This window comes from Narcine bancroftii, chromosome 2 (genome assembly GCF_036971445.1).
Source record: "Narcine bancroftii isolate sNarBan1 chromosome 2, sNarBan1.hap1, whole genome shotgun sequence".
In the NCBI taxonomy this organism is placed as follows: Eukaryota; Metazoa; Chordata; class Chondrichthyes; order Torpediniformes; family Narcinidae; genus Narcine; species Narcine bancroftii.
Genome location: NC_091470.1, coordinates 181,749,529 through 181,769,575, shown reverse-complemented (window position 1 = coordinate 181,769,575; position 20,047 = coordinate 181,749,529). Strand labels below are relative to the sequence as shown.

The following is a 20,047-nucleotide window of genomic DNA, read 5'->3' as shown; positions in this document are numbered from 1 at the left end:
TCCTTGGAGATGTCAACACCCCAGGAATGTGAAGTTCTTGACCCTCTCCACTGCTGACCCCTCGATGAAGACTGGTTCACGTTCTCCCAACTTCCTCCTGAATCCCACAATCATCTCCTTGGTTTTGCTAACATTGAATGCAAGGTTGCTGTGATGACTCTGATAAGGCTCTTGACAAGGACCCTCATGGCAAGATGATGCAGGAGGTACATAAGCAAAGCAGCCTCTATCCTCAAGGTTTCGCTGTAAGAAGGAAATGGGAACAACAGTACATGCAACTTGGGCATGTACAAAAGTGAATACATTTTGGGAAGAACTAAATCAGATACTAAATTAAATTACATACCAAAAAAAAAACCAGATATTTCTTTTAAGTAACAGAAGTAGAGAATTAGGCCTCAAATTGGATAAAGCGCAAAAAAGATTCATTATGATCGCCTTAGCAGTAGCAAAAAAATGTATAATGTCAACTTGGAAAATGGAAGAGAGCCTGAGAGTACAGCAATGGTACATGGAAATGAATAAATGTATTCCATTGGAAAAAATAGCATATAATTTAAAAAATAAAGTCACATTATTTGAACCAATTTGGGAACCATACATGGAACATAACAGAGAGGGTTTGTCTCAGACTTCCATCCCCGAGAATGAAAATGATAAGACAAAACGACTAGATTCAGGGTGTAATAAATAGATGACGCATTTTTCTTGTTTATTTTCCTTTGTGTTAAGATATTGTTTTATGGTTTTATTATATTGTATATGTTGAATATTGATGGGTTTTGGAGGGGGGTGGGTAGAGGGGAGGAAGGGAAGGAGGAAAAAAAAGGGGAAGATCACTGTGTAAATTTAATGAGATACATTTGTACATATTTTGGTTGATATAGTTCACAGTGTGAAAAATAAAAAATAATTTAAAAAAAAGGGCCCCCACCACCCAGGCCCTCTTCACTCTGCTACCATCGGGAAGGAGGTACAGGACCCTGAAGTCGAGCCCCACCACTTCTTCTCTCTGCTCTCTCCAACCCCTTTCTCTCTCCCCCGCCACCTTAAATCTCAAGGATGGCTTCTTCCCCTCCACCATCAGATTCCTGAATGGGCAACGAACAACAGACACCACCTCACTCTGACCTCTGACTTTTTCTTCCACCATTCATTTTGTAAGGAGGTTTTATATAAATGTTTGCACTGTGACGTAGCCACAAAGCAATGAGTTTTGTGAGGTGTTCATGACAATAAATTGATTTTCTAATTAAAAAAAAAACTTTCTGTGGTCTAGTGTTCTTTAACATCTGACTCTCCCGGCTAGACGCAGACTCGACTCACCCTCCCAACAGAGCTCGCGGCTTCTAATCCTGGCAGCATCCTGGTAAATCCCTTCTGCATTCTTTGCAAAGCCACCACCCCTTTCCAGAAAGGGGAGGGAGGTGCGAAGGGCACTGCATTCGAAGTGCAGCCTGACCAAGTGTTTATTTGGCTCGCACGCAATTTCACCAGGTTCAGGAACAGCTGCTCCCCCTCCACCATCTGACTCCCCAACGACCAACTCAATCGGGGACTCATTTAAGGATGTGTGCTTTCTTCTCTCTGCATGACGGTCACTTTTGTTTTACATTCCTTTATTTGATTACACATGTACATTGAGTCAGGTTTTTTTTGCAATAAGTGGTCATTCTGCCTCGCCCGCAGGATTAAAAAAATTCTCATGTGTGTGCACATAGCCTGATAATAAATCTAAATCTAACCTTGTATCTCTACCTCCTGGATCAGCCTATCATCAGGGACCTTGTCAAATGCCTTACAAGTTCATGCAGTTCCTTCTTGCCCAAAGTGACCAAAATGTCCCCATCCTATCCATATACCGATCCAGTGCAGTTAAACATCTTACTCTGCTAAGAAACCCATTTAAGTCCGGGGCACACTTTCTCCGTCTCGTGCATCTTTTAACATTCCTGTCCCTTTCGAGACCACGCTCTCTCTCTCTCTCTCTCTCCCCGCTCAGAGGTCCTCCAAAAGAATAACATGTCCCAAGGGTACTTCACGAAAGCAGAGGAATGAAATGAGAAGACACAGAATACCTTTGGGACACTCCTCTCTTATTGATGAATGCTTCCCACTAATTTGCTTTTCGGTGTTTGTTCTTTCAGATGTTTGCCTTGCACGCTGAATACTTCTATCTGGGGAGTTGATTGGCTTCGGGAGGGAGCTTTCACATTCCTGCAGCCTCTTGCAATAGGGGACGCTGCAAAAATTCTGAAAGGGCCGGATGTGTCTCCCCCCCCCCACCCCACCAAGTAGGAATGAAGGGGTCTCAGTTCAGCAATAAGGGGAAGCTGTAGACCAGCGGTTCTCAACCTTCCCTCACATCCTACCTTAAGTAATCCCTAGGCCATCGATGATTAGTACGGGATTGCTTAAGGTGGGGTGTGAGTAGGAAGGGAAGGTTGAGAATCACTGCTCCAGACCCAATTGTTTCCGAAATATTTTGGTGGAGAAAAATGGTCATTGGCCCATTTCCTTTGGAGTTCTGAATCTGTGCACATAACGAGTCAATGAGGGATGATTAAAACAATGGTTTTCAAACATTTTCTTTCAATCCCATCTAATCACAGAGCACCGATGGCCTAGGGATTTCTTCAGGTGGAATGTGAGTGGAAAGATCAAGAACCACTACTGTATACGATTCCTTCACTGAGTGTAGTGAACATTTGGGATTCTGGAAGGGTTGTAGAGGTTCAGTCATGGTGTTTATTTAAAACAGAGATGGATATGTTTCTGGGCATTAAGGATATAAGATATAGGAGCAGAGATAGGCTATTAAGCCCATCAAGTTTGCCCGGCAATTTAATCATTTCCCCACTCAGCCACACTGCCTGGTCTCTCCCCATAACCTTTGATGACCCGGCTGATCAAGAGCCTATCAATCTCTGCCTTAAATACACCCAATGACCCAGCTTCCACAACCGCCCATGGCAACAAATTCCACAGATTCACCACCCTCCGGCTGAAGAAATTCCTATGCAAATAGTACAGGGGACAGTAAAGAATGTCACCGAGATGATTGGTCATCTATAATCATTTCTAATAGAGTGGCCACTCCGGAGACCTAGGTCCGATTTTGACCTCAGCATGGAATTTGAATGTTACATTTTTAAAATTTAGAGATAATAGGCCCTTTCGACCCACAAACCCCCAGTTTGTTTACTTTTGAACGGTGGGAAGAAACCAGAACCCCGACGTAGACACGGGGAGAACTGACACACTCCTTACGGACAGCGCAGGATTCGAACCCTGCTCCAGACTGCTAGGCGCCGCAACATCGCTATGGTGACCTCCACACCAACCGTCCCACCCTGAGACTGAGCGTGTTTTCTCCTTGCCGACGTTCATTCACAAGGGCTCCGATAACAGGGATTGGAGCACTGGTCTCGTGAACCAGGGGTCGCGAGTTCGTTCCTCGCTGGGGCCTCATCTCTGCGAGGGGTGCTGGACAAAGTGGCGACTCTCTGTCTTCCTTACGGTGGACAAAGTTAAAGAATTTCATGCATGTTACATTCTAAATGTAGTATTAAGACAACAATGGAACCATTACCCTCTAAAACCATTTGGGGTAATTGGGCAGCTTGGGTTTCAACGGGCAGAATGGTCATCTACAGTGTTGTAAATAAATTAATTACATTTAAGGAATCTCATTCTTGGTGTGAGAGTAAAAGTGCTAGCAAATGAATTGATGGTTTGGATTCAACTGGCTAGCATCGCAGAAGAATCAGAATTTGTCATGAACATGTCACGAAATTCGATCTTTTGCGGCAGCGTTACAGTCCAAATATTTCAAAAATAACCAGAGAAAAATAAGAGTTGTGGTGGAAGCTGTTATTCAGCTAGTGTCTGTGGCCAGTGGGGTTCCGTCAGGATTGGCATCAGGACGCCTGTAGTTTGTGATAAGGCTTAAAACAGAGTCTGTCGACCCTGACTTTGGAAGCTCTTCCAGAAAAACTGGCCTGAAATATTATCTGGGAGCGGAGAAGTGGTCCACAATAGTAGCCAACGTATCAAAAGTCTCGCCCCCCACCACCCCCGGTCAGGAAGTGCCGTGTCAGATTGTGTACCATCAGGTTAAACAGGAGCAGGAGTCGGCCATCTGGCCCATCGAGCCTGGTTCGCCATTCAATGAGGTCACAGCTGATCTGATGAGGGGCTCATCTCCACCCACCTGCCTGCTCCCCAAATCCCTTTATTCCCCCACCTTGTCTGAAATCTATTTACTGAGGTCGCCTCCAAAGCTTCAATGGGCAGTGAATTCGAGAGATTTACCATCCTCTGGGAAAAGCAGTTCCACCTCATCCCTCTCCTAAATCTACTCCCCTGAATCTTGAGGTTATGACCTAGTTCTGGTCTCCCCACCAATGGAAGCAAGTTACCTACCTCTCTTATCTCTGCCTTTCATTCTCCTCATTCTTCTAAACTCCAGCTCCTACGGTCCCAGATGACTCATTTCCTCTTCAAGTGGCCAAACCCTCCCCCCCCCCCCCCCATCCCCGGATTCCCCCAATGTTTTCTTCCCACTGGTATCGGATTCCTGAATGATCCCAGCCACAGGAAGGTTAGGTGGTCTTCTCTCTGCACCATCTGACCTCTCTGCGTGTGCTGAGTTACTTGCCGTGTTCTGGGTGGGATGTCCACCTGGATTGCTCCCAAACAAACTTTATCACGGCCGCTTGGTCGACGCGACAATAAATTTCAAAGAGATTCCAATGGCGAGGACAGGTTAGGAAAGAGAAATAACGGTGAATATTAACGTCATTTAAAAAAAGACATTAAACCAGACTTCATCACTGTGAGCATGGAAGAAGCATGTAAAAATCTTTAATTGTGATTCATTTTTATCTTCCTTCACATTTGAACACGTGTGTGCCTTGACGCACATCAACACCCAGAGGCTGGACAGGGAGTCTGCAGTGTCAGGAATGGCAGCAGGCTGGGACTTTACACGGGCCAGCCCACCGCCCACGCACCCCCCCTCCCCCACTACCTTTACCCAAACAGACATGAAACATACAGCACGGGTAACAGGGCCTTCTGGCCCACAAGCCCATTACTTCCAATTAGCCTACCCCAACCCAGTACGTTTTTGAAGGGTGGAAGGGCAACGAGCACCTGGAGGAAGCTCATGCAGACTCGGGGAAGCGAGTACAAGCTCCTTACAGAGCGTTGGTTTCAAACCCCGGTCTTGGCGGTGTAACAGCAGTGCACTAACCATGCTGCCCACATGGTACTGTCATGGTCAAAGTAGCAAAGTCGAGCTTATGTTGCAGGCCCTTTTTTAAGAGAGATCCTTCACTTATCCTACCTTCGCTTAATGAAGAACATACTGAGACAAGGCCATTCAGACAATGGAATTCTATCCCTGGAAGGGGAGTAGGGGTGGTGGTCACAGATCGGCGGGACAATGGCTGTAACTCGGGACCCAGTTATCTGCAGCGCTCAGGTTACATCCCGAGCAGCTACGCAGAGTTCCATCACTGGTTCAGCTGTCAGACCCAATCCCGCCAGGGGGAACGGGTCCCAGGGACAACCAAGCCACTCTGTTCTCAGCGCATCCCCGTCAAAGTGTGCAGGATTCACACGCGGCGGGCAACTCGCTGCCGCACGTCTTCGGGAGGGGGGAGAGGAGACTGTCAGTTCAGAGAGGAGGTGGGGTGGGGAATGTACCCACAGTCACAGGGTGAACATGCAAACTCCATGCAGGCAGCGTTGAGGGCAAGGAATGGATGAGGACCATCTGGAAAAGGTAGTCACCAAGAGTGTGCAGCTTTGGTCACCTAACTACCGGAAGGATATCAAGAAGATTGAAAGAGGGGAGGTGGGGTGGGGAGGGTATCCACAGAGTCAGGAAAAATGTGCAAACTCCGCTCTGACAGCATTGAGGGCAAGGAATGGATGAGAACCATTTGGAAAAGGCAGCCACCAAGAGTGCTCAGTTTTGGTCACCTAACTACAGGAAGGATATCAAGAAAATTTGTGCAGATGATTTCCAGAACACAAGGAACTGAGTTAAACAGGTTAGGTCTGCATTCCCTGGATCAGGAATGAGGGGAGATTTGATAGAGGTTTACAAAATTAATGAGTATAAATAAATGCAAGCAGGCTTTTTCCACTGAGGTCAGGTGAGACAAGAACTGGAGGACATGGGTTATGGGTGATGTGAGATGTTTGGGGGGGGGAGGGAATATTCAGGGGGGGGGGAGGGGAAGGATACTTCATGCAGAGACCAGTGAGAGGGTGGAATGAGATGACGGGCGAAGTGGTGAATGGACATTTGAATAGATGCATGGGTGGGTGGGGTATGGAGGGATATGGTCTAAGTGCAGGTCAATGGGACGAGACAGAATAGTCTAGTGCGGGCTAGATGGGCTGTTTCGCTGCTGTAGTGTTCTATGGGTGTGGGGGGGTGAGATGTTGTGGGCGAGGACCTCAATCCTATCTTGATTCCTGGCAGGTCAGAGAGCAGAAAGGGCAAGCGGTCCACAGGATTATACAGTTAGCTTCTGGCTCCCCTTCCCCCTGAGGCAAGCTGACCGCACGCCGGGTTCTGGAGCTTCCAGCTCTCCCGCGCCTCTGGCCGATCCCACCGCAGCAGAGAGGCAGTTGCCTGTGACCCAAGGGGGGTGGGGGTAAACTCCGGCTCCTCGCCGGAAAGCCAATTCCGGCAACCCGGATGGAATGGAACAGCTGAGGGGGAAAGTGCAGCCGTTATCTTGACAGTTCAGCATCCAGGATGGGGTGCGGGGACTCTGCCAAATCCAGTCCAGGGTTTGAATACTCCCTTCTCCCTGTTTAGACACACAACACTGTTCCTGCGCCAGCGAGCCAGGTTCAAATCCAGCGTTGTCCGTACGGAGTTCGTACATTCTTCCGGCGTGGGTTTTCCCCAGGTGCTACGGTTTCCTCCCACCCTTCAAAACATACCGGGGGGTTGCAGGTAAAATTGGGCCATTTGGGTGGCACGGGGTCGCGAGCTGAAAGGGCCTGTCACCGTGCTGCTTAAAGAGTGCAGGACGGTTGGTGTAGCAATTAGCGCAACACCGTTACAGCACCAGCGTTCGGAACCAGGGTCCCAATCCCACGCTGTCTGCAAGGACTTTGAGCGTTCTCCCCACCCCCCCCCCCCCCACCCACCGCCCAGTGTCTAGGTTGGTTTTCCCCGGTGGGGGGGGGGGCTCCTGTTTCCTCCCACCCTTCAAAACGTACCGGGCCGTGGGGGGTGTAGGTTAGTTGGTTGTCACTGGGTGGCACAGTTTCGTGGGCCTACCGTGCTGTACTCTAAATTTAAAAATGTAAACAAATTTCTATCTCATAGTAACAGGCCCCTTTCGGCCTATGAGCCCGTGTGCCCAAATTCCCCAATTAACCAACAAATCACGCACGTTTTGGAGGGCCGAAAGAAACTGGAGCCCCCAGAGGAAACTCACGCAGACACAGGGAGAACCGTGGCCCCCAACCTGCTGAAACAAGTGGAACAAAAGTCAGATTAAGAGGGGTAACATCCAATAGCCTGGAATATCGGTCTGTGCGGTTCCACTAGAGGATGCTGGATTGTTGGGAGTTTTACTGCGCCCTCAAGACTGTGCCAGATTCGTGAGTGATCGGATCACTCCGCCTCCCCTCATTCTGGTCGGAATCGGAGGGACGTTTTTACTGATGCACGCTCCCCGTCCCAAACAGGCACTCTACCGATCAAAGGCGATGAATGCAGCTTGTGAGCAGTGTGGGGGGGGGGAATCCATGACCGCTGGAAAGGTAGGGCGTGAGGGGCTGGCCTGTCCTTTTGTGGGGGGGGGGGGAGTTGGGGTGCAAAGGAAGTGAACAGAGCGAGTGGAGAGGGGCTTCCCCTATCCAAACAAAAACCGCAGATGCAGGAAATCTGAAATAAAGTGCGACGTGCTCACCAGGTCAGGCAGCGACAAAGAAGGCAGAAACCAGTGACCTTGAAGGTGAAGGGACTTTCTGTTTCCACAGATGCTGCACAACCTGCTGGCTTCATTGTTTTACTTTCAGTGCAGCTGCCGAGGTGTGTGTGCGCGCGCACGCACTTGCCTGTGTGCACACCTAGATGCACACGAGCAGCCAGAGTGGGAAGGGAAAGGTCAGTTCAGGCTGGGGGCATGATCGGCAGCAAAACCTGCCACAATTTCCACCTCGACAGGGTCACTACAACGGGGCGATCGGGAAGGGCAGGAAGGAGGAGGGTCGAGACAAAGAGCAGAGGGCAATGGGGCTCGGATCCTCAAGACCAAATGGGCAAGGGGGAGGCAGGGAACTTCTCCGATTGCACCCCCCCCCCCCCCGCAGCCAATCGAGAGCCAGACCCGCCTTCCATCAGAATTGAGGTCTCCTGCGCAGCCTCATGATCCGGAGGGAATGAAACTGAAATATTCCAGACTGGAAAACCTGCTTGCTCACTGTGGGCCGTGACTCTGCCACTCCCCTTCCTCCTGCCCTTCCTCGCCTGGGGGAGGAGGAAGGCGAGGGAAGGGGGGGTGGGGAGGGGAGAATCTCCAGAAGTCTTCCCCACTGCACGACGCCCGCTGGCACTCCTCGTACCCGCTCTCACACTACAAAGTCCAGGGCAGCGTGAATTCGGAGGCCGGTAACGGCGTGCAGTGCGTGGCGTCGAAATTCCTCATGTACTTGTGCGCCTGTGAAGGAAGAGAGAAAAAAAGAGATCTCAGCGCCGGAGCCCACACCTTACCCCTCCGTGCCAGATCATTAGAGATGTCCTTCTTCTTCAAACATCATGGCCTTCCTCTCTACTCACATCCTCAGCCTTCACCCGCATCTCCTCCATTTCCCCAACATCTGCCTGGCTCTCGTGTGCAACAAGGACGGGGGGGGGGAGGGAGAGGGGAAGGGGTGGTGTGTCTGTCTGTCTGTGCATCTGTGTGTGTGTATGTGTGCGTCCGTGTCTGTCTGTCTGTGTCCGCATCTATTTGTGTGCGCACGCGCATTTTGCGTGTGTGTCGTGTGTATGTGCATGTAAATGATTCCTGGCCTCACCCTGTGCCCCCTTTACAGCCGCCTTTGCCCCACACCCCACCCCCAGATCACCCCTCCCTGGAATCAGCTCAGGAACCAAGTCACTTGCCAGGAATATCGCCAGCTGCCTCCTTCCTTCTGTAGTCATGTCGTCCCCTGAAGGCGAGAAAGAGATGGTCAAACTGGAGAGTCAACCAGATGGAAGCATGGTCGCTCCACAGGACCGCACACTCCCGGATGGGGCCACAGCCAGGGCAGAATCTGATCAGGACCCAGCGCCCAGGTTGAGATCGACTTCTTCCCAACCCCTCTGAGAGGCGGACACTGCCATACAAGAGGCAGGTGAACTATTGGCAGGGCTTTAACCTCATCAATCACCAGCTCGCGACAAACTCTCTGGTAGTCCATTTCCTGCACTCCCTTTACGCACCAGGCCCCCATTTCCCACACTCTCTTTCATTTTTTTAAAAATGCTCAATAGTTAGTAGGATTACTTAAGGTGGTATAGGAATGGAAAGAAAAAGGTTGGGGCACATTTCCTTTAAACTCTATCTGAGGAACTTAAGGAACTGAGTTACAGGGAAAGGTTAAACTGGTTAGGACTTTATTCCCTGGAGCGTCGAAGAATAAGGGAAGATTTGATGAGGGGTGTAGACGGAATAAATGCATGTAGACTTTTTCCACCAAGGTTAGGTGAGATACAAATCAGAGGACTTGGGTGAAACAGGAAAAGTTTAGAGGCAGCATTAGGGGAACCTCTTCACACAGAGAGTGGTGGGAGTGGGGAACGAGCTGAAGTGGTGAATGCGGGCTCAATTTTCACATTTAAGAAAAATTTGGAGAGATACATGGGTGGGAGGGGTATGGACTGGGTGCAAGTCACTGGAACAAGGCAGAACAATAATTTGGAACTGGGCACTACTCCGCAGGGTCCTACAACCCAGTCCTAATGTCGAAGGCTCCGTACAGGCTTTAAACGGCCTCTTAAAGGACACAACGGTGTTTTTTAAAAAAGAAATGCTGCAACCTCAGGGTCTGTGCTGGGCACTGGCCTCAAGGGTTTGGAGATTCTGGGGCACTAGGAACGGGAAGAACACCCCCCGCCCCCACCCCTGGAGAAGGAGAAGCAGAGAAGACCCTATGGTGATACGGCAGCGGAGCAGCGCAGGCCGCAAGTGACTTGCGATCAGGGGACCCCCACGGGATTCGAGAGGGCGTTGAGGGCAAGTAGGGGTCCCAGGAGGGCCTCAGGAGCTGAAGGAGGTTTGGATGTGGAGTTCGGGTTGACGATGGATCGAACAGAAGTCTGATCAGCGCTGGAGACAAATCCACAGGCACTCAGTGTCTCTGAAGGGACTCTCTTTTCCCAATTGTTAGGGGCGTCCAGCAATACTCATGGTGATCCTTTGCCTTACAATAGGCAAGAGTTGAAGTATATCATGTGTTACATTTTTAATGTATTATTACATGACAATAAAAGGAACCTTGAGCCTTCGATAGGGCCTCAGGGCCCTGCTTCTGTGCTGTGTGAACTCACCGACAGTCCAGGGGAAAACCTCGCCGTGCTCCGATCTGTAGGACTGCAGCACTGAGATGCACCAATCATCGTCAACCTCATACCTGCTGTAGAGAGCAGCTGCCAACACACAGAGACCCAGAGTTAGGCACAACAACCCTGCAAACCACCCCACCCAGCCCTCCTGTCCGTGGCCCGTGAGCTTGACCCAACCCTTGCACACCCCCTCCATCAACCGGGAGCGCTGCAAATTTGACTGCAGCCAGTGGCCCGCCGCGGGCCTCGACCGACATACAGCGCGATCTCGGAGGTCGGTGGGGGCGAGGGATCAACGCAAGGCCACTGGGTAGGCACCACAATGCCCCAACCCCAGGGGCTCATGTATGTTGTCTAGGGCTGTGGGGGAAGGGGGGTGTGTCTCCAAAGTGGTCGATATCAACCCCTGGGGTGGGGGTCAGTGGGACAATCCAAGAGGTCGATAAATGCCAGGGAAGGTTGATAACCGGCGGGAGGGAATGAGGGGAGGGGGGGGAGTCAATTGAACTTTTGTGGTCAAAAGCAGGGGGGTGTCTACAGAAAATGGCGTTCATGCGCGAGAGCAGGCCTTGGTGGCCACCATGTATTTGGCTTCAGCCTCTTAAGTTGAGAGCAAAGGACTGACAGAGCGGAGAAGGAGGTGGCATGTATCCAGCACCGCCACCATCCCCCCGTTCAAGGGCTCCGCCACTCGCCCCCATCCAGTGCCACCACCACCCCCTTCCATTCAGCACCTCCATCCCCCCCAACCAAGTCCAGCGCTGCCACCACCCCAAGGGTTCCATGCCTTGGGAGTCCGTGTGGGATCAAGGATTCCATGAAGGGGTCGATAGTCTAAAAAGTTTGGGGACCCTTGGTGTGGGGGAAACGCCCTGCAGGCTCTTAACAGGGGCATGAAAATCCACCCTGGAGGACCAGGGCATCGAATCCCTGATCCTGGCCCCCCTACTTGTTGGCCCGGAGGGGTCTTCCTTCACCCTTGCTGCCCTCCCCAACTGCACCGCAGAAGCCCCTTTCACCAGCTCTGGGCCCAGACCAGCCAATCAGGGCGGCAAACACCCAGGGGGACCAATCGGAGATGGGGCGCCTTACAATGGGATCATGCTCCTTTACACCTGCGTCTCGGCTCCTCGTGAAGCCCCAACACAGGTAGCATCTCTCCCACAGCAACCTGCTCAGGGACGGGGGGGTGGGGAATGGGGTGGTGAAGTTTCCTCATCCCATTCCCCACCCGGTCATTCAACTGCCAAACTTGTGGACAACAACGGCACTGCTTCTGGTGCAGACCTATGGAGAGCAGGGAGCAGAAACACAGCGCTCCCCTGCAGGGTCCAACCACCCAGACTTTCTGCCGTCAGCTCCAGAAAGGCTTAATGGAGTCAACGGTGGTTTTATCAACTGACAGCAGCCACGAGGGGTTGCAGACTCTGGGGAAGTGGAGGACTGGTCCAGGGCACCAGAAAACAGGGAGACCACCCATCCCCCCTCCCTCCCATTTGAGGAGAAGCAGAAGAGACAACCCACAGGAAGGTGACCACGGCGGCGGGCCAGTGAGGGGCTCTGAGGCCGAAGAACACACGTGGCCGTGGGCTGTTGGAGACTCGAGGCGAGGAACCCACGCAGACTGCTGGACACTGGCTCGAGATTGGCTGAAGGGGTACCAGGTATTGGAACCGGGGTGCGGGCAGGCGTCGCAGGCACCCTGATCAGGACAGAGGTTCGGATCTGGAGCTCGGGCTGTCAGTGGTTTGGACTGGAGTCTGGGTGGCTGCAGGAGCGCTGGAGGCAAATCCACAGAAGGTCAGTGACTGGTTGGGGGGGGGGGGAGAACTCTCTTTTGCTTCTCTTTCTCTGACTGTAAGAGGCACTTCTGGTAATTTCTGCCGATGGCGAATCTGTCTGCCTAATGGCAGACTAAAGGGAATTTTGGGTGATATTGCAATGTTTTTATTACATGACTATATAAAGTACTCTTGAACCTGGTCACCCCAGAACCAGGTGGAAGCTACGTCCCTTCTATCTGAGACTCCCCCCCAACTTCTGAGAGAGAGGGAGGGCATGACCTCCTCTTCAATTTGGGGTTGGGCAGTTACTGTTGGCCAGCGCTGATCCCTGCCCTCTCCCCCCCCCCCCGCCCCTCAAGGGCAGGCGCCAGTGTAAAACCCTGCAAAGTGGCGGGCAATTGGAGCTCCCCTTACTTTCCTGGAGGGCGTTCGACGCGCTCAGCCACTCCCGCACCACTCGAACTCCCTCCTCAGCCATCACTTTGGGATACCTGGCGGTCAAAGAGCAAGACAACAGCTGTGGTCACTGAGGTTCGCCGGTCGAATTCAGGGAGAAGGAGGAGGAGCTTGCTCCCGAGTGAGCCAGGTTCGTCCCGCTTCTGTACCTCCATCTTGTATCAGTCGGGCAACCACTGCCACACATTATCCATCTCTCTTTAACCAACTACTAATTCCCTTAGAGAGCAGCTCAGTGTCGTTTGCCTAGAGTATGGGAATTGAAAACTACAGAGGACATAGGTTTAAAGTGAGGAACCTCAGGGGTAACTTTGGACGTCTTTTTTTCCTTTAACTAGGGTAGTTTGTTCAGGGAGCACAGGAATGGGCGGCGCAGTTAGCACAACACTATTTCTGTGCCAACGACCCGGGTTCGAATCCTGTGCTGTCTGTAAGGAGTTTGTACGTTCTCCCCATGTCTGAGTGCGTCTCCTCCGAGTGCTCCACTTATACCCACCTCTCCAAATTTGTACAGAGGGTGTAGGTCAATTGGGCGGCACGGCCTTGTGGGCCGAAAGGGCCTGTTACTGTGCTGTGTGTCTAAATTTAAAATTTAAATCCCTGCCCCTCTCACCTCGAACCAGTTTACACCCACCCACGGGAATTGTAGGAGAATTGGGGTCTTTGGGCTGCATGGATTTGTGGGCATCTTACCATAATGTATGTCCAAATTTTAAAAAAAATTAAATTAAAATCGCATTCATACAATATTACAGTACTTCAGTTACACACCAGTTCAAATTATAACATGATCAGAATCAGAATTTATTGGCATGAACAAGTCACAAAATTCGTTGTTTTGCGGCAACATCACAGGGAAAACATTTATATAAATCATCATATAAAATAAAGAAAAATAGTGCAAGATAAAGACAAAGTCAGGCACCGTCTATGGTTCATTGTCCATTCAGGAATCTAATGCTGTCCTTCTGCCACTGGGTGCTCGTTTTCAGGCCCCTGTACCTCCTTCCCGATGGTAGCGTTCTGAATAGGGCATGGCCTGGGGGGAGGTGGGGGTCCTTTTTTTTTTAAATTTTTTATTTTTCACACCATAAATCACATTAGCCATGATATACACTTTTTCTTTTTCACACATATACAGTGACTTTTTCTCCCCCCCCCCACTCCCCCCCCTCTCATCCATTTTAGGTATACAATCTAGGTTGCATTAAACCCGTCAGACAATGTTGTCATTCAACAAAATTACACCAGAAATTCTACTGAGTCCATTCTTTTCTTTCCTTCTCCTTCCATCAACTTAGGTAATGTTTGTCCCCGGTAGGTTTTCGCTATTGTATTTAATGTAAGGCTCCCATATTTGTTCGAATATTTCAATATTATTTCTTAAACTATATGTTATTTTTTCTAATGGAATACATTTATTCATTTCTATATACCATTGTTGTATTTTGAAATTATCTTCCAATTTCCAGGTTGACATAATACATTTTTTTGCTATGGCTAGGGCTATCTTAACAAATCTTTTTTGTGCATCCTCCAAATCAATTCCAAATTCTTTGTTTTTTATGTTACTTAGGAGCTGACATTTTATCATAACATATCTCCCTGCTGGATCTATTATTTCCTCTTCTATTTTAAATGGCACATTTTTACTAATTAATATAGCCACTCCTCTTGCTTTTGAATTATACGATGCTGCTGTTACATGTCCTACCCAATCTCTCTTTAATTTCTTGTGCTCCAATTCAGTTAAGTGTGTTTCTTGGATAAATGCTATATCAATTTTTTCCTTTTTCAGTAAATTTAGTAGTTTCTTCCTTTTAATTTGGTTAAATTAATATTTAAAGTCATATAGTTCAGTGTAGCCATTTTATAATTTGTTTATCTTCTCTTTCCGTTTTTCCATCATTACCTTTCCTCCTTTTCCATTTCTGTTTTCTTATTTTAAACTCTTTATAAGACAACATTCCTACAACATCAAACATTTTCCTTATTCTCCTATTTATATCTTCTTTATCCCCAATCTCCCCTTCCCCTCCTGAGTTGTCCTTTATCCCTTGTCGGACAACCACATCTCCCCTCTCCATTTGGGTTTGCGAATTCACTCGCAAGCGTCAAATGATTTTGCAGTGACTGCTATTCCCCCCCACCCAGCCCCCCCCAGAAAAGATTTCGCTTTTCATATGTAACAAAGGTCACTCTTTTAATTCCCTCCTTATTCTCTCTATTCCATTACCTTCCCTTATTAATTCTTGTCTATACTATCTATATTTTCCTCTAAGTACAGATACATTCACGTATGCACATTGTATCTATTCACTCTTATACCTCTTTACCCACATACATATCAATCGTGATCATTTTTACTCTCATTACCCGTCTTCATCCCTCAGTCTATTTTTATAATTGTTCTGCAAATTTTCGTGCTTCTTCTGGATCCGAGAATAGTCTGTTTTGTTGTCCTGGAATAAATATTTTCAATACCGCTGGATGCTTTAATATAAATTTATACCCTTTCTTCCATAAAATCGCCTTTGCTGTATTGAACTCCTTTCTCTTCTTTAGGAGTTCAAAACTTATATCTGGATAAATGAAAATTTTTTGCCCTTTATACTCCAGTGGTTTGTTGCCCTCTCTTACTTTTTCCATTGTCTTCTCCAGTACCTTTTCTCTTGTAGTATATCTTAGGAATTTTACTAAAATAGATCTTGGTTTTTGTTATGGTTGTGGTTTAGAGGCCAATACTCTATGTGCCCTTTCTATTTCCATTTCTTGCTGTAGTTCTGGACATCCTAGGGTCTTAGGGATCCAATCTTTTATAAACTCCCTCATATTCTTGCCTTCTTCATCTTCCTTAAGGCCCACTATCTTTATGTTATTTCTTCTGTTATAATTTTCCAATATATCTATTTTTTGAGCTAACAGTTCTTTTGTCTCTATTGCTTTTTTATTAGATTCCTCCAATTTCTTTTTTAAGTCTTTTACCTCCATTTCTGCTGCTACTGCCCGCTCTTCCATCTTGTCCATTTTCTTTCCCATTTCTGTTAAGGTCATATCTATTTTGTTCATTTTCTCTCCTGTGTTGTTTATTCTTCTTCTTAAATCATTAAATTCCTGTGTCTGCCATTCTTTAAATGACTCCATGTATCCTCTAACAAGAGAAAGTATATCCTTTATCTTGCCTTTCCCTTCTTCTTCTATTTCACTGTACTCTTCCTCCTCTTCTTCCTCTGGGTTGGCCATCTGTTGTTTCTTTGTTGCCCTTTTCTCTTCTTTCTTGTTTCCATTGTCTTCTGTGTTCTCTTCTTGCTGCAGGTGTTTTGCAGCTGTCGTTGCCGGCTGTGGAGATCGACTCCCCAGCTGGTCCCCCCTCCCATCGGTGTGTTTTTTTTCATGCGCGATTGCGCACTTTTACTCGGCTCAGCGAGCCATTTTTGTATTTCTATTTCTACCGACCTGAGGAAGCGGGCTTCTCTCTCCACAGCGGGCCTCTTCGGACAGGTAAGGCCTTTTCCTTCTTCCTCCGTTGTCTTCTCTTCCTCTCTTCTTACCGTTGATTTTAATTTTTCTTTTTTTGTCGCCATCTTCTTTCCACCTTTATATTCACATTTCTCTTATTTCTGTGCCTTTGTGTTTTCCCTTGTTTTTCCCGACTTTTCTGGAGTGGGCTGGAGTTCACCGTCCGGCCACTACTCCATCACGTGACTCCTCCGAGGTGGGGGTCCTTGAGGATAGAGGCTGCTTTCTTAAGATACCGCCTCAAGTAGATGACATCACGGACACCAGACTTCATTCCATCAAGGAAACCCACACAGGCACAGGGAGATCATACAAACTCCTTACAGACAGAACGGGATTCGAACCCAATCCTGATCGCTGGCATTGCACTAACCACTAGGCCAACCTAGTCCAACTGACCTGTACCCAGCCCACAGCCCTCTATACCTCTCCAATCTATTTACCAGTACAAATTCTTCTTAAATGTTAAATTTGAGCCCGCATTCACCACCTCAGCTCATTCCACACTCCCTCCACTTTCTCAGTGAAGAAGTTCCCCAGAAACTTTTCCCCTTTCACTCTGAACCCATGTCCTCTAGTTTGAATCTCACCTACTCAGTGGAAAAAGCCTATCTACATTTACTCTGTCTAATCCCATCATAATTTTAAATACCTTTATCAAACCACCCCCCACCCCTTCATTCTTCGAAACTCCAGGAATAAAGTCCTAACCTGTTTCTAACTGATATCTTTGCCTCCTCTGGACGCTGCGAGACCGGCTGACCAGAACTCTGTCTGGGACCCCAGATCCTCAGCTCAGCAAGACAGTAAGGAAACAGGCTGTTACCTGAACTGGAGGAGCTTCAACAGGAGATCATTTCCTCGGTTGGACGAAATATCTTCTGGGACCCTGTGAGAACAGGAATGGAGAGTTACAGGCACTACCCAAATGCAAGGCAGCTCCCCACCTCCCTCTCCTCCTTTCTGTAATCCTCCACCTCCCCCAGTCCTTGGCCCTCCTTCACTTCTTGGTTGAATGTCCCACTTACTACACACCGGCAGAGCACCGGGTGCTGGAGCTCAAATCCATGTCGTGGTTTACCTCTCACCGGGTTCGGGAAGGTTTCCATCTCAGAGGGTAACAGGCCTTTCCAGCCACTCACCCCGCACGTCTTTGGAATGTGGGAGGAACAACAGGCCGCGAGTCCGCACTGCCCAATTACACCCAATTAACCTACAACCCCTGGTACGTTTTGAACTGTGGGAGGACACGGGAGCCCCCCGGAGAAACCCACGCAGACACGGAGAGAACATACAAACTCCTTACACACAGCGCAAGATTCGAACCCTGGTCCCGACCACTGGGGAGGTAGTGGCGTTGCGATAACCATTGCGCCAACTGTGCCGCCCCTAACATATACTTTATGTAGTCGGTAGGAGAGAGGTAGGGAAGAAACCAAACCTTGACTGTTACACAGGGAAGGGGGCCCGTAAACGTTAAACAGGGTCTTCGGGAATTGGAGCCAAAAACAGGCTGAGAATGGCTGCTGCAGACATTCATGCTTGCTCTGTTGGAGTCTGCCTCAGGAGTGCAGGTAGTCCTCAACTTGCAGTGAGTTATGCCCTGGCACTCCCATCGTAAGTCGAAAAAATCATGTCGCTGGAGGGCAATGGGATCAGTGTGGGGACCGACACGGGGCCGTGGGGAGAGAGTGGGGCAGTGGGATCAGTGTGGGGACCGACACGGGGCTGTGGGAAGAGAGCAGAGAAGAGGGATCAGTGTGGGGCTGTGGGGAGAGAGCAGGGCAGCTGGATTGGTGTGGGGACTGATATAATTCTGTCAGGAAACACTAAAAATTTGAAGTACAGTATGGTAACTTTGAAAAATCGTAAGTCAGACCATCAAGTCAGGGGGCTGTCTGTATTGGCTGATACGATGTTCCCTCAAACCCCCTGGGCGATGAGGTTCCTCCTGGAGAGAGGTAGGGGGAGGGAACAGCCAGTGCAGCTCACACGCAAGGGATCGCAACTGAGGCAGTTTGGAGGGGGTGTGGGTCTTAAAGGGCTCTGCTGTGGGTGGGGTTTCGAGGGGCCAACCCCGAGCCTGCGTTTTACGCACGTGGTGATGATCTCGTCTTTCGTACGTCGGACCAGCAGCAATGGCCCCTGGTACCTGCCAAGGCAAACACAAGAGCACGCGATGAGGCTCAGGGAACCGCAGGAGTCACAATCGCCGACAGTGGCGGAGCGAAAAGGCGTTCCAGCTGCCAAGCCATCTGAGCTCTGCCTGTGGCTCCAAATCCCGGCTGCCTGACACTGTCAATCCCCTCGCCATTCCCACAGAGACGCGCCTCTCCTCCGCCTCATCCATCCCTTTGATGGGGCCAACAGAAGACACATCAGATTTCTCCTGGACGCCCGAAACCTCGCGGCACAAAACTCAATGTTTATCCCCCACCTCTACCTCTTCTTGAGTAAACATGACAGTCTGCAGATACCATGGTTGAAGTAAAAACACAACACTAGAGCAACTCAGCAGGTCAAACAGTGTGTCCTTTCTAGAACAATACATAACCAACGTTTTGGGCTTGCACCCGTCATCAAGGAACATAGAAAAATAGATGCAGGAGGAGGCCATTTGGCCCTTCAAGCTTACACCACCATTCAATATGATCAGGGCTGATCCCCGGTTCCTGCCCTCTCTCTAGACCCCCTTAGCCACAAGGGCCAAATCTAACCTACTCTTAAATATTGACAAGGGCCTCAACGACTTCCTGTGGCAAAAAATTTCACGAATCCACCACCCTCTAGAAGAAATTTTTCCTCATCTCAGTTCCTAAAAAAACTCCCCCCCCCCATCCTTAAACTGTGACTCCTGGTTCTGTTTTTCCCAGCATTGGAAACAAACTTTCTGCGTCTAGTCTGTCTAAACCCTTAAGAATTTTATGTTTCTATAAAATCTCCCCCCCTCAATCTTCTAAATTCCAGAGCCTAGTCTATCCAATCTTTCCTCATATATAAAACCTTGATCATCGTACCTTGATGGAGGCCTCAAGCCTGAAACATTGGTTATAAAGGACACTGTTTGACCTGCTGAGTTTCTCCAGCGTTGTTTTTATCTGTCTCTTCTTCGCCTTCTTACTTTTCTCTCATCTTCCCTCTCCGTGGTCTCTCCCTCCACCTGTCTCCCCACCTTCCTGCCCAACACCATGTCTCCCTCCCCCATCCCCATCTCCTTCCCCGTGCTCCCCCCAACCTTGATATCCCAAATATCACTCCTCTTCCAGCTGTAGACTCGATAGAGGCCCCCCCCCCAACCAGAAATATTGGCTGACCGCCTCTCTCCGCGGATGCTGCCCGAAACTGTCGGATCCCTTTGCTGCTTGCTCGGAGAATCCATTACCCATACATCTGGAACCTCTCGCGGTCAAAGGAGTTGGCGGAATCTGGTTTAGCCACCAGGTTTAGGAGGGAGTTGGACGGGGCCAGGCGTTGGATATGGTTCTCCTCCTGGCCTCTAGGGTGAGTGGAGTGACTAAATAGCATGGGCCAATTTCGATGCTGAACACCTCCAAGACTTTTCAGGTCCTTGTATGTTCAAGATATTGTCACATAATTAAACAGTGTCATATTGCATGAAATTGGCCTTTTGTCTGATGCAAGGTAGACAGATTCACCATTGGCAGAAATTGCCTGAAGCATCTCTTACAGTCAGAGAAAG

At 49.1% G+C, this 20,047-nt stretch overlaps 1 protein-coding gene across 5 annotated transcripts in view; it reads right to left on the bottom strand.

Moving 5' to 3' along the window:
• Window positions 1–4,832: 4,832 nt before the first annotated feature.
• abhd16a (abhydrolase domain containing 16A, phospholipase) overlaps window positions 4,833–20,047 on the bottom strand; it is an 87,258-nt gene continuing 72,043 nt past the window's right edge. For 4 of the 5 annotated variants that reach the window (XM_069919494.1, XM_069919495.1, XM_069919498.1 and 1 more), the window contains 6 exons: window positions 18,446–18,499; window positions 17,174–17,236; window positions 12,787–12,863; window positions 10,574–10,672; window positions 9,146–9,192; window positions 4,833–8,699 (listed from right to left, as the gene is read on the bottom strand). In XM_069919494.1, the coding sequence (XP_069775595.1) occupies window positions 8,616–8,699; window positions 9,146–9,192; window positions 10,574–10,672; window positions 12,787–12,863; window positions 17,174–17,236; window positions 18,446–18,499 (424 nt within the window). In that variant the 3' untranslated portion in view covers window positions 4,833–8,615. Of the gene's footprint in view, window positions 8,700–9,145; window positions 9,193–10,573; window positions 10,673–12,786; window positions 12,864–13,648; window positions 13,868–17,173; window positions 17,237–18,445; window positions 18,500–20,047 lie in introns of those variants that run through there. The other variant, XM_069919497.1, reaches the window with a different exon arrangement.